The sequence below is a fragment of the Prionailurus bengalensis genome, chromosome B2 (genome assembly GCF_016509475.1).
Source record: "Prionailurus bengalensis isolate Pbe53 chromosome B2, Fcat_Pben_1.1_paternal_pri, whole genome shotgun sequence".
Classification (NCBI taxonomy): domain Eukaryota; kingdom Metazoa; phylum Chordata; class Mammalia; order Carnivora; family Felidae; genus Prionailurus; species Prionailurus bengalensis.
This window is the reverse complement of record NC_057349.1, coordinates 57,380,283-57,395,672: the sequence shown is the minus strand read 5'-3', so window position 1 is coordinate 57,395,672 and position 15,390 is coordinate 57,380,283. Positions and strand designations below refer to the sequence as shown.

The window sequence follows — 15,390 nt, the reverse complement described above, 5'->3', positions numbered from 1 at the left end:
CCTAGGCAGGTTTGCATCATTTAACATTGCTGTTACTTGTCCAACAGTCTCCTACATGAGTGAGACCATATGTCCACCACTGTTAGCACTTAAAATTTATTATTAGCTACTTATACAGAAAGCTCTTTTGGTTTTGTGGGGGTTTAACTTTCTGAAAGCATTTCAAGTCCTGATTTAGAGATAGAAAGAGAAGGAAAATAAAATTTCAGCATAAGAAAAGAAATATATCTTTCATCTATCCTAAAATGTTCACACTTGGTTGAGGCCATATTTCAGGATTATTATGATCCAGAAAGTACCTCTCTCATTGAAGAAGTACTTACCATCCATGTGTGAAGTTACCCTGTTCTTGCCAGTAATACATGCAATAATGGCCTCTTCTGTTTTGTTTTTAGCTACACAATCCCTGTGGGCAGCTCTCAGAGTGTGTGTATGATTGAAGTGACTGCAGATGGAAAACCTCCAATACTGAAGAAAGACACAGTGATATCCCATGTGTCTCAGGTAGTTATGCAAATATCTAGCTCCAGACATTACTAAGTGTGCCCTCAATATTTCAAATAACTATTTTTAAGTTAATAAATACACATCATATTTCTTTATTGAACATATTCCTTGTAAAAGCTCTCAACAAAACACCAGAATAGTCATCCCTGATACTTTAGGTACAATTAAATATATTTAATACTGCCTGTCGCTATAAAAGTTTTATTAAATTTAACAAGAAATTGATCTTCGTCTCACACTTTGCATATAATATGTTATGCTTGATGAAAAACACAGCACAGGAATGGGTAAAGATTAGCAAGATGCGGGGTACCTGGGTGGCTCAGTCGGTTAAGCGTCCAACTTCAGCTCAGGTCATGATCTCACTGTCTGTGAGTTCGAGCCCCGCATCCAGCTCTATGCTGACAGCTCAGAGCCTGGAGTCTGCTTCAGATTCTGTGTCCCCCTCTCTCTCTGCCCCTCCCCTGCTCATGCTCTGTCTCTCTCTGTCTCAAAAATAAATAAAAACATTAAAAAAAAGATTAGCAAGATACAAAACAGTAATTAAAAATGCATTTTATAGGCTATGGTAGTGCTTGTACTGTGCTGTTAAAAAGTCCCTTCTCAGAGAATTTTTCTTAGAAACATTGAATGAAGCAAAATTTAGAGAAGAGAGGATGGATGGTTGTCCTTCCAGAGACCAGACAATTCGCTGAATTCTTTTAATTTTAATGATGTGGTTGGTTACATGCTTCTTAGTATGACTTTATAGAAATACATTTAAGATAAAGAATTCCTGGTTCATTTGATCATCATGGAGAGTTAATCTGTATAATTAGAGCTCCAAAGTGCTAATTTTAGTGCACTTTAAAGCTGGCAGTGTGGAGGGCCCTAATGAATTGGAAATTTCATTTTATTTCTATTTTTTTCTATGTAGTTTTTTTTTCCCATATTGAGCATATACAAGCATCTTAAAGAAGCACATAAGAATAGCTAACATTTGCATGAGCACATTACATTTTTCAAATTATGGCTATATATTTTATCTCATTGGATCTTCACAAGAACTCTCCAAAGTAAGAATTATTATCTCTTTTACAAGATAGTATCTTATAAAACTGAGTATCAGATGTCCAAAATTTCATAGTGATAAGGAAAGAGACTTGATCCCAGATTTTCTGATTCCCACGCTTTGTTGTTGTTGTTGTTCCTTTTATAATACACTTAATTTCCTGCTGCAACAGATTCAACACTGTCTAGTGGATTATGATGGTAAGAATAAAATTGGCTTTTGTTTTGAAGAAAAAAAGAGACAAACAAACAAACAAAAATAAACACAGACTCTTGAATACAAAGAACAACCTAGAGGTTGCCAGGAGGGGAGGCAGGTGAGTGAATGGGTGAAACAGATAAAGGGGATTAAGAGTACCCTTTTGGAGTTGCGGCAAGATGGCGGCTTAGGAGGACGCTGGGCTCACCGCACGTCCTGCTGATCACTTAGATTCCATCTACACCTGCCTAAATAACCCAGAAAACCGCCAGAGGATTAGCAGAACAGAGTCGCCGGAGCCAACCGCAGACGAGAGGCCCACGGAAGACGGTAGGAAGGGCGGCGAGGCGGTGCGCGCTCCACGGACTGGCGGGAGGGAGCCGGGGCGGAGGGGCGGCTCGCCGGCCAAGCAGAGCCCCCGAGTCGGGCTTGCAAAAGCGGAGGGGCCGGGCGGACTGTGTTCCGACAGCAAGCGCGACTTAGCGTCTGGGAGGTCAGAAATTAACAGCTCTGCTCGGAAAGCGGGAAGGCTGGAGGACAAAGGGAGGGAGAGCTGCTGAGCCCCCTGACAACAGAGCTCAGTTTGGTGGGGAACAAAGGCGCTCGCCAGCGCCATTTCCCCCGCCCATCCCCCAGCCGAAATCCCAAAGGGAACCGGTTCCTGCCAGGGAACTTGCTCGCTCCGCGCAAACACCCAACTCTGCACTTCTGCGGAGCCAAACCTCCGGCAGCGGATCTGACTCCCTCCCGCTGCCACAGGGCCCCTCCTGAAGTGGATCACCTAAGGAGAAGCGATCTAAGCCTGCCCCTCCTGCCCCCGAGCACCTTGCCTACCCACCCCAGCTAATACGCCAGATCCCCAGCATCACAAGCCTGGCAGGGTGCAAGTAGCCCAGACGAGCCACACCACCCAACAGTGAATCCCGCCCCTAGGAGAGGGGAAGAGAAGGCACACACCAGTCTGACTGTGGCCCCAGCGGTGGGCTGGGGGCAGACATCAGGTCTGACTGCGGCCCCGCCCACCAACTCCAGGTATACACCACAGCACAGGGGAAGTGCCCTGCGGGTCCTCACCACGCCAGGGACTATCCAAAATGACCAAGCGGAAGAACTCCCCTCAGAAGAATCTCCAGGAAATAACAACAGCTAATGAGCTGATCAAAAAGGATTTAAATAATATAACAGAAAGTGAATTTAGAATAATAGTCATAAAATTAATCGCTGGGCTTGAAAACAGTATAGAGGACAGCAGAGAATCTCTTGCTACAGAGATCAAGGGACTAAGGAACAGTCACGAGGAGCTGAAAAACGCTTTAAACGAAATGCATAACAAAATGGAAACCACCACAGCTCGGCTTGAAGAGGCAGAGGAGAGAATAGGTGAACTAGAAGATAAAGTTATGGAAAAAGAGGAAGCTGAGAAAAAGAGAGATAAAAAAATCCAGGAGTATGAGGGGAAAATTAGAGAATTAAGTGATACACTAAAAAGAAATAATATACGCATAATTGGTATCCCAGAGGAGGAAGAGAGAGGGAAAGGTGCTGAAGGGGTACTTGAAGAAATCATAGCTGAGAACTTCCCTGAACTGGGGAAGGAAAAAGGCATTGAAATCCAAGAGGCACAGAGAACTCCCTTCAGACGTCACTTGAATCGATCTTCTGCACGACATATCATAGTGAAACTGGCAAAATACAAGGATAAAGAGAAAATTCTGAAAGCAGCAAGGGGTAAACGTGCCCTCACATATAAAGGGAGACCTATAAGACTCGTGACTGATCTCTCTTTTGAAACTTGGCAGGCCAGAAAGAATTGGCACGAGATTTTCAGGGTGCTAGACAGGAAAAATATGCAGCCAAGAATCCTTTATCCAGCAAGTCTGTCATTTAGAATAGAAGGAGAGATAAAGGTCTTCCCAAACAAACAAAAACTGAAGGAATTTGTCACCACTAAACCAGCCCTACAAGAGATCCTAAGGGGGACCCTGTGAGACAAAGTCCCAGAGACATCACTATAAGCATAAAACATACAGACATCACAATGACTCTAAACCCGTATCTTTCTATAATAACACTGAATGTAAATGGATTAAATGCGCCAACCAAAAGACATAGGGTATCAGAATGGATAAAAAAACAAGACCCATCTATTTGCTGTCTACAAGAGACTCATTTTAGACCTGAGGACACCTTTAGATTGAGAGTGAGGGGATGGAGAACTATTTATCATGCGACTGGAAGCCAAAAGAAAGCTGGAGTAGCCATACTTATATCAGACAAACTAGACTTTAAATTAAAGGCTGTAACAAGAGATGAAGAAGGACATTATATAATAGTTACAGGGTCTATCCATCAGGAAGAGCTAACAATTATAAATGTCTATGCACCGAATACCGGAGCCCCCAAATATATAAAACAATTACTCATAAACATAAGCAACCTTATTGATAAGAATGTGGTAATTGCAGGGGACTTTAATACACCACTTACAGAAATGGATAGATCATCTAGACACACGGTCAATAAAGAAACAAGGGCCCTGAATGAGACATTGGATGAGATGGACTTGACAGATATATTTAGAACTCTGCATCCCAAAGCAACAGAATATACTTTCTTCTCGAGTGCACATGGAACATTCTCCAAGATAGATCATATACTGGGTCACAAAACAGCCCTTCATAAGTTTACAAGAATTGAAATTATACCATGCTTACTTTCAGACCACAATGCCATGAAGCTTGAAATCAACCACAGGAAAAAGTCTGGAAAACCTCCAAAAGCATGGAGGTTAAAGAACACCCTACTAACGAATGAGTGGGTCAACCAGGCAATTAGAGAAGAAATTAAAAAATATATGGAAACAAACGAAAATGAAAATACAACAATCCAAACGCTTTGGGACGCAGCAAAGGCAGTCCTGAGAGGAAAATACATTGCAATCCAGGCCTATCTCAAGAAACAAGAAAAATCCCAAATACAAAATCTAACAGCACACCTAAAGGAACTAGAAGCAGAACAGCAAAGGCAGCCTAAGCCCAGCAGAAGAAGAGAAATAATAAAGATCAGAGCAGAAATAAACAATATAGAAACTAAAAAAACTGTAGAGCAGATCAACGAAACCAAGAGTTGGTTTTTTGAAAAAATAAACAAAATTGACAAACCTCTAGCCAGGCTTCTCAAAAAGAAAAGGGAGATGACCCAAATAGATAAAATCATGAATGAAAATGGAATGATTACAACCAATCCCTCAGAGATACAAACAATTATCAGGGAATACTATGAAAACTTATATGCCAACAAATTGGACAACCTGGAAGAAATGGACAAATTCCTGAACACCCACACGCTTCCAAAACTCAATCAGGAGGAAATAGAAAGCTTGAACAGACCCATAACCAGCGAAGAAATTGAATCGGTTATCAAAAATCTCCCAACAAATAAGAGTCCAGGACCAGATGGCTTCCCAGGGGAGTTCTACCAGACGTTTAAAGCAGAGATAATACCTATCCTTCTCAAGCTATTCCAAGAAATAGAAAGGGAAGGAAAACTTCCAGACTCATTCTATGAAGCCAGTATTACTTTGATTCCTAAACCAGACAGAGACCCAGTAAAAAAAGAGAACTACAGGCCAATATCCCTGATGAATATGGATGCAAAAATTCTCAATAAGATACTAGCAAATCGAATTCAACGGCATATAAAAAGAATTATTCACCATGATCAAGTGGGATTCATTCCTGGGATGCAGGGCTGGTTCAACATTCGCAAATCAATCAACGTGATACATCACATTAACAAAAAAAGAGAGAAGAACCATATGATCCTGTCAATCGATGCAGAAAAGGCCTTCGACAAAATCCAGCACCCTTTCTTAATAAAAACCCTTGAGAAAGTCGGGATAGAAGGAACATACTTAAAGATCATAAAAGCCATTTATGAAAAGCCCACAGCTAACATCATCCTCAACGGGGAAAAACTGAAAGCTTTTTCCCTGAGATCAGGAACACGACAAGGATGCCCACTCTCACCGCTGCTGTTTAACATAGTGCTGGAAGTTCTAGCATCAGCAATCAGACAACAAAAGGAAATCAAAGGCATCAAAATTGGCAAAGATGACGTCAAGCTTTCGCTTTTTGCAGATGACATGATATTATACATGGAAAATCCGATAGACTCCACCAAAAGTCTGCTAGAACTGATACAGGAATTCAGCAAAGTTGCAGGCTACAAAATCAATGTACAGAAATCAGTTGCATTCTTATACACTAACAATGAAGCAACAGAAAGACAAATAAAGAAACTGATCCCATTCACAATTGCACCAAGAAGCATAAAATACCTAGGAATAAATCTAACCAAAGATGTAAAGGATCTGTATGCTGAAAACTATAGAAAGCTTCTGAAGGAAATTGAAGAAGATTTAAAGAAATGGAAAGACATTCCCTGCTCATGGATTGGAAAAATAAATATTGTCAAAATGTCAATACTACCCAAAGCTATCTACACATTCAATGCAATCCCAATCAAAATTGCACCAGCATTCTTCTCGAAACTAGAACAAGCAATCCTAAAATTCATATGGAACCACAAAAGGCCCCGAATAGCCAAAGGAATTTTGAAGAAGAAGACCAAAGCAGGAGGCATCACAATCCCAGACTTTAGCCTCTACTACAAAGCTGTCATCATCAAGACAGCATGGTATTGGCACCAAAACAGACACATAGACCAATGGAATAGAATAGAAACCCCAGAACTAGACCCACAAACGTATGGCCAACTCATCTTTGACAAAGCAGGAAAGAACATCCAATGGAAAAAAGACAGCCTCTTTAACAAATGGTGCTGGGAGAACTGGACAGCAACATGCAGAAGGTTGAAACTAGACCACTTTCTCACACCATTCACAAAAATAAACTCAAAATGGATAAAGGACCTAAATGTGAGACAGGAAACCATCAAAACCTTAGAGGAGAAAGCAGGAAAAGACCTCTCTGACCTCAGCCGTAGCAATCTCTTACTCGACACATCCCCAAAGGCAAGGGAATTAAAAGCAAAAGTGAATTACTGGGACCTTATGAAGATAAAAAGCTTCTGCACAGCAAAGGAAACAACCAACAAAATTAAAAGGCAACCAACGGAATGGGAAAAGATATTCGCAAATGACATATCGGACAAAGGGCTAGTATCCAAAATCTATAAAGAGCTCACCAAACTCCACACCCGAAAAACAAATAACCCAGTGAAGAAATGGGCAGAAAACATGAATAGACACTTCTCTAAAGAAGACATCCGGATGGCCAACAGGCACATGAAAAGATGTTCAGCGTCACTCCTTATCAGGGAAATACAAATCAAAACCACACTCAGGTATCACCTCACGCCAGTCAGAGTGGCCAAAATGAACAAATCAGGAGACTATAGATGCTGGAGAGGATGTGGAGAAACGGGAACCCTCTTGCAATGTTGGTGGGAATGCAAATTGGTGCAGCCGCTCTGGAAAGCAGTGTGGAGGTTCCTCAGAAAATTAAAAATAGACCTACCCTATGACCCAGCAATAGCACTGCTAGGAATTTATCCAAGGGATACAGGAGCACTGATGCATAGGGCCACTTGTACCCCAATGTTCATAGCAGCACTCTCAACAATAGCCAAATTATGGAAAGAGCCTAAATGTCCATCAACTGATGAATGGATAAAGAAATTGTGGTTTATATACACAATGGAATATTACGTGGCAATGAGAAAAAATGAAATATGGCCTTTTGTAGCAACGTGGATGGAACTGGAGAGTGTGATGCTAAGTGAAATAAGCCATACAGAGAAAGACAGATACCATATGGTTTCACTCTTATGTGGATCCTGAGAAACTTCACAGGAACCCATGGGGGAGGGGAAGGAAAAAAAAAAAAAAAGAGGTTAGAATGGGAGAGAGCCAAAGCATAAGAGACTTAAAAACTGAGAACAAACTGAGGGTTGATGGGGGGTGGGAGGGAGGAGAGGGTGGGTGATGGGTATTGAGGAGGGCACCTTTTGGGATGAGCACTGGGTGTTGTATGGAAACCAATTTGTCAATAAATTTCAGAAAAAAAAAATAAAAATAAATAAAAAAAAATAAAAAAAATAAAATAAAAACAGTCAACCATGATGGAAAAAAAAAAAAAAAGAGTACCCTTTTCATGATGAGCTCTGACTAGTGTACAGGATTGTTGGATCATTACATTTTACATTACATTACATTACATTACATTATTTTTTTAATGTTTTTATTTATTTCTGAGAGAGAGACAGAGAGAGAGAGAGCACGAGCAGGGGAGGGGCAGAAAGAGAGGGAGACACAGAATCCGAAGCAGGCTTCAGGCTCCAAGCTGTCAGCACAGAGCCCAATGCAGGGCTCGAACTCACAAACCATGAGATCATGACCTGAGCCGAAGTCAGCCAGTTAACCAACTGAGCCACCCAAGCACCCTATCTTTTCAATAAATACTCATTAGTGGAATTGCTGGATCATATGATACTTCCATTTTTAATTTTTTGAGGAACCTCCATACTGTTGTATATAGCAAGTGCACAATTTTACATTCCCACCCACAGTGCACGAAGGTTCCAGTTTTTTCACATCTTTTTCAACACTTGCTATATTCTGTTGTTTTTTATGACTACCCTAACAAATGTGAGATGGTTTTTAATTATGATTTTGATTTGCATTTCCCTGATGAGTAGTGATGTTAAACATCTTTATTACATATCTTTTGGTTATTTATATGTCTTTGGAGAAATTATTCAAGTCTCATGTCAGTTTTTTAACCACCCTATTTGTTTTCGCTTTGGAGGCATAGGAGTTTCTTATATTTGTTTTAATATTAACCCCATATCAGCTATGTGGTTTGCAAATTCTTTCTCTCATTCTATAGATTTCCTTTTCATTTCATTGATTGTTTCCTCTGCAGTGCAGAAGCTTTTTCATTTGACATAGTCCCCCTTGGCTTTTGTTGCTTTTGTTGCTTGTGATTTTGGTGCTATATCCAGGAAATCATTTGTTCTACAGTGTTGTTCAAGTCCTCTGTTTCCTTGTTATCTTCTCTCTGGATGTTCTAGCCATTATTGAAAAAGGGATATTAAAATCTCATACTATCATTGAGCTGCTATTTCTCTCTTTGGTTTTGTCAATGTTTGTTTCATATATTTGAGCGTTCTGATGTTGAATGCATACACATTTATAATTGTTATATCTTCCTGGTCAGTTGACCCAGATAATCATTATATAATTATCATTCTTTGTCTCTTATGACAAGTTGACTTGTCTATTTTGTCTGAAAACCTATAGGCATTCCTTTTCTTTTTTGGTTACCATTTGCATGGAATATCTCTTTCCTTTCTTTCACTTTCAGCCTATATGTGTCCTTAAATCAAAAGTGAGTCTATTATAGACAGAATATGTCAGATATTGGTTTTTTTTTAATCTTTTTTTATCCACCCAGTCACTTTATGTTTTTTGATTGAGGGTTTGCATTTACATTTAAAGTAATTATTGATAAGTAATAAATTGCTATTTCCATTAATTATTTTGTCTTATAATTCTTTTATCCCTGGTTTTCTCTCTTGCTCTCTTCCTTTGTGTTTCATTGATTTGTGTGTGTGTGTGTGTGTGTGTGTGTGTGTATGAACCATACTTTGATGCCTTTCTCATTTTCTTTTTTGTATCTTATATGTATAGTGTCTTTGTGGTTATCATAGGGCTTACATACAACATCTTACAACTATAATAATGTATTTTAAGCTAATAGCATCTTAACTTCAGTTGCTTGATCTTCGAGCTCTAATCTATATATACACCATTCCCAAAAAGCTTTATATTTTCATATGCTTTCATGTTGCTGTTTAGTGCCTTTTCATTTCAACTTGAAGGATTCCCTTTAGCATTTCTTGTAAGGTAGATCTAGTTTTGATAAGCTTCCTCGGCTTTTGTTTATTTGGTTTGTTTTCATTGTTTTTTAATGTTATTTTAGAGAGAGAGCACATGATCAGGGGAGAGGGGCAGAAAGGCAGAGAGAGGGAGAGAGAGAGAGAGAGAGAGAGAGAGAGAGAGAGAGAGAGAGAGGATCTCAAGCAGGCTCCATGCTCATCATGGAGCCAGATATGGGGCTTGATTCCACAACTGTGGGATCATGGCCTGAGCTGAAATCAAGAGCTGGACACTCAACTCAATGAGCCATCCAGGTGCCCCTCTGCTTCATTTTTAAAGGACAGTTTTGCCAGATATAGTGTTCTTATTTGGCAGTTTGGGGTGGGGGGAGGAGGTTGAGCACTTTGTGTATATCATCCCACTCCCTCTGGCCTTGAATGTTTCTGGTAAGAAATCCATTGATAGTCCTATGGGCCTTCCTTTTATGTGATAAGTCACTTTTTTTTTCTGCTTTCAGGATTCTCTGTCTTTGACTTTTAACAATTTGATTATGTGTCTTGGTGTAGACTTCTTTGAGTTCTTTCTTGTGGTCGTTTCTGGGCTTCTTAAATCTAGATGTCCATTTTTTACCCCAGATTTGGGAAATTTTCAGTATCTTTTATTTTTTTTTAATTCAGCTATAAATTTTTGTCTTCATTCCAACTAAAAGAATCAAGTAAGAAAATGTTTGAATAAGTAAAGTTAAAATTCTCATGTTTATTAACAGTCATTATATCTTCAAGTAAGTATTCTGCCCCTCTCTTTCTTCTCCTTGTGAGACTCCCATAATGCACATATTGCTCTATTTGATAGCATCTTATACGACCCTTAGGCTTTCCTCACTCTTCTTCAATCTTTTTTTTTCCTTTTGCTCCTCTAACTGAATAATTTCATAGAAACCTATCTTTGAGGTTTGAGTTTGAGTTTGCTGATTCTTTCCTTCTGCTTGATCAAGCCTTTTGATGAAACCCCTCTAATAAAGTTTTCAATTTAGTTTTGTATTTTCAGCTCCAAAATTTCTGCTTGATTCTTTACTATATTTTCTCTTTGTTGATGTTTTCATTTTCTGTATGCTTCATTTTCCTGTCTCATTGAGCATCTTCATGACTGTGACTTTCATTCTTTCTCAGGTACTTCCATTTCTTTAGGGCTGGTTGCTGGAGACCTCTTTTGTTCCTTTGATTTTTTTCCCCCATTTCTTCCTTTACATTGTAGAATTCGTGATGAGATCTACACTATAGAAAAAACAGACATCTCTCCCAGTCATTATGGACTGGCTCTGTATAGGAAAAGATCTTCACCAATCAGCCTGAGAGTCTGGGAACCTCTCAAACCTGTGCATGTATCTTCTCTGGACTTGTGTGTATAAATTCGCTATTATAGCAATTTGCCAGTTTCCTTTTCCAGGTATTCATAGTGTTTTGCTCCCTCTGGTGTCTGCAGTACTGCAGGTTCTCTGGAGCTACCTACCACAAGCCACCCACTTCTCTTTTGTTCTCAGCAGCCCCAGAGTTTCTAGAGTACATGGGTCCTGCAGAACTTCCAAGTCAGGCAAAATAGAAACCAGTCACTCAAGAAACCCATAGAAAAGCCATAATGTTAGAAACATGCTCTACTCTTCTTTACCCTGCCCCCCTGCTCTGGCCCCTATGAGAGACCACCAAATTATATCAGCCTCAGTCTACTGCATCAGTGGTCCTCTGGAGCAGCAACACAGCATCCGGCCGTCTTTTGTTTCAGTGATGGCCGGGTCCCATCAAGACAGGGGAGACAAACTCATTCTTCACTCAGCCCCCTGAAAAGACATTACTTTGGGTGCACACTTCAACTCTTGCCACTGCTAGGGAGAAGTCAGGAGTTAGGAGGGTTTTGCCTACCCTTCCCACTGAGCTGCAGGGGACATCTACAATGAGTGAATTCACGTTATTCCAAACTTTGCGTTTGGTCTCAGTAGCGCCACACCTGGCACACTTTCCTGTCAGCACATAGATTCAGACAAAACGGAAACTAGTCCCTTGGTCAGTCCCTGAAAAGTCTGCACATAGTATATATGTTCCATTCTTCTATTTCCCTCCCCAGAGAGAAACTAGGAGCTGGAAGTTTTCTTCTAGTTATACCTCACTGAGTCTGGGGGAGAGCTTTGGCCAGTGAGTGCCACAGATTTTCCTGTCATCCTCAATAACAGCTGGTTTCATACTCACCTGGGGTACAACTGCTTCTTAACTCAGTCTACTCATTTCTCACAAAAGGATTTGGTCTGTGTATTGTTGTTGAATTAGTGTCTCCCTAAAGAAGGAGTAGCTAGAGCTTTTTATTTTGCCATATTGCTGATCTGTATACTATATTTTCTAAATATTTCATTTATTTATGATTTCATTTCCAAGATTACATTAAATTTCCATTTAGACAAAAATAATCCATATCCTTTTCTTTTTTGTATCTCTACTTCCCTATATCACTGTGCTCACAGGGTAGCAACTCAGTTCATTGATTGCTTCACTGAAGTTTGGTTTTTTCTTTGACAAAGGGAGAAGATACTATTTTGAGAACATTCTCTAGCCTGGAAAGCCTTAAGAATCAAAGATTTAACTGGAAAGTAAAGAACTAATGAGGATTTCATTTCTATTTATCAAATTAAAAAAAAAAACTCTTTTTGTAAGCTACTTGACATTATTCTCATAAGAAATTGAAGAATTTCCATATAAGCACTATTGGGCACTCTATGCTATATATATTAAATATTGAAAGCTATATTAGAATTAAAGTGATATTAATATTCCTTCTTGAGTGGTATCCAGTGAGGACCTCCTGGAGACTGAATCTAGTGAAACAGCAAGGTTATAAGGCAGCATAAAGTAGAAGAAGATGCCTAGAAATTAAACAGGAAACTGTAAAACACACACACACACACACACACACACACACACACACACACAAACCAGGATTGAGTGTCATAAATCAGGTCATTTGTAAAAACCCATAGTAAACCTCCTATTTATAAGACACTGTTATGGACTCTGAAGGAATCCCAAAATGACCATGTTAGAGGCCCTACCCCAAAGGGATTAAAATTAATATGGAAGAGACTGTATGGTCATAGATTACTATGGGGAGGAGAGAGAGAGAGAGAGTGAGTTAGATCTCTTCTAAGATAAATATTGGTTCTGCCTTTCGATCCCCTTTCATTAAATGCCTCTAAAGTTTTTAAAAATTTAAGATAAACCATATGTAAGAAGTAATTTAAATAAATCCTTCTTGCCAAACACCTTACACAGCATCTCTTATCCCATTCCAAGACTTGATGTTTCTGGTTTTGAATTTGTCAGCATTCAATTCAGATAATATTAAAGACAAAAATCTAGTAACAACACCCAAATAAAAGTCAGTGTTTCAATTATAAGTCATCACATTCTTGAGTAAAGACAAGTACACTCCAGTAGTTAATCTTAAGTAAAAACTACGTTAGTTACCTTCCTATTAACATAAAAGTTATTTAATTTAAGATTTGAGGCTTTAAAACAAAACTAAACATTGAATCAAGATATCATTACAGAAATATATGTAGACTCCAAAGTCTAAATTTAAATTAAAACAGAATAAAGAAGAGATAAAGCAGCTTCTTACCTGTTTCCACCTCTGTAGTTTTTAGAAGTTTGTACCCTTTTGCCTGTCTTCTTATTTTATTCCTACACATTATAAAAGGGCAACTATATTCTTCCTTTAAAGAGAAAACTCTGGGAGGAAAGGGAATGCTTATTTCACTCTTATCATTTGTGGAGTCCTTTTCCCTCAGTCACCATTCATATTTTTCATTATCTTGATGATTCCTCCTTGATTATCCATGTCTGTTCTCTGTGGTTTTATCTTGTAAGATCATATCTTCATGTCAGACTCTATTCTCCATAGTCTGATTCACAAGAAGTTATTAGAAAAGACTTATTTTAAAGACCTGTCTCCTTAGAAATGATTATACACACAAAAGGCTGCTCCTGGATAATTAAGAGTCTGGGGATAGAGGAAGTCAACCATTTTAATGGTTATCTATGTTCAGTCAATGGCAGCAGCTTTTTCAGACATTTCAGGACTCCAACTAAGCTTGAGCCTCAGATCAGAAGAAATACAAGGGCCATCTACTTTCATTGTTTGGGTGTTTTTTAATGGTCTAATAAATCATAGATAGCTCTATAGACTTTCCCTCAGATCTGACTACTGCTGACAGAAGAGGAGGATATTCTTCCATCCTTTATCAGTTTTGTGCTAAAACAGCACACTTGTCAAAGCTGTGAGAGGTTTGCTGTTCCAGGTGTGTGATCAATACACAAAGATGTCAAAGATCCTCGGTGAGAGAAGGTCATGGCCTTGGATTCACTGATTCTACAGGTTCATGGTAGATCCCAGATTGCATTAGCAGTGAGTTACTTATTTTAAATTGATAAAAGAGTTTTTGCTAATAGTTTATTAGAGTAGTAATATAAATGGACTTAGCATATGAGAAAGGATGTGAAAACAAACAGAAATACTCCTGTACTGCAAGAGGGCCTATTATTACACCTTGAGTTTTCCACCCCACTATGCCCGAAGATAGTCATCCTCTGGGTGACTGTATATCTGAATCTTTTATAAAGTACACACATACAAAATTAAGGAATGCCTTTAGAAGCAGAACTCGAGTCACTAAAAAAGAACAAGAGCTCAAATAATAGAGTTAGTTAGATCTATTATGGGTCATGGAGATGCTTTGATGTTCCTAGAATTGAACATGCTCTGTTCTCTAAAAGTGCATTTGCATCAAACCAGAGCATATTAATGTAAACATTAGGTGACATTACTGAGCATTTCCCATTCTCTCCTCCCCTTAGAGCCCTAACTTAATTATTTGGCTCTAGTTTCAGAATTCTTGCAATGATAGTTTTCCATTTTAGTGGATCTGTAATGTCAATCTGGATACTTTTCAGGTATCAGTTTGGAGTGCATGAATGTGTATTGGGGATAAGGACATCAGAGGCATAAACTGCACAAATGCTGCACGCACCTTTTGTATGCCAACAGCCCTGAAGATCAGGGTCTTGTTACCACTTCATCCAGAATTCACATGTATTCATAAATTCCTGTTTGGGAAAGTTACTTTTTATATACATACAAATGATGAGAATTCAATTTATATACGTTACTGAAGGGTGGGAAGAGAGATTAAGTAGCAGTTTACATCGTGCCAGTGATTTTATCATCATTCTGGTCAGCGAGTATAAGCTCTGTTTCCAAATAAGGTCGCATTCGGAGCTACTGAGGGTTAGAACTTCCACATAGGAATTTGGGGGAAACACAATTCAATCTCTAACAATAGTTAATTAACAAGACTCTATTTTCCTTATCAGTTATTATTTGCTAATATTTACATTAAGATTCAAACACTTCAGTTCCAAAATACATTTCAGAGTAATCAATCAACAAGTTTTATTGAATGCCCTTTTTTTTAAAAAATTAAGATTTCATTATGTATTGTGAGAGCTATAAAAGAAATATAAAATAAGGGCCCTTTCCTAAGGTAACTTATCCTACCACCTAATAGAGGTGACAAAACTAAGCAACAATTACAACCTGTTTTACACAGAAAGATACATTAAAACATGCCTTACAGAACAAAACATTCTAGGTCTTTCTCGTATAATCTGGCAACACCTGATCAGATATT

General features: G+C 38.9%; 1 protein-coding gene across 1 annotated transcript in view; it reads left to right on the top strand.

Moving 5' to 3' along the window:
• Positions 1-378: 378 nt before the first annotated feature.
• LOC122490471 (protein eyes shut homolog) overlaps positions 379-15,390 on the top strand; it is a 29,720-nt gene continuing 14,708 nt past the window's right edge. Inside the window, exon 1 of the mRNA XM_043593170.1 lies at positions 379-504. Within this exon, the coding sequence (XP_043449105.1) occupies positions 433-504 (72 nt within the window). The 5' untranslated portion in view covers positions 379-432. The remainder of the gene's footprint in view (positions 505-15,390) is intronic.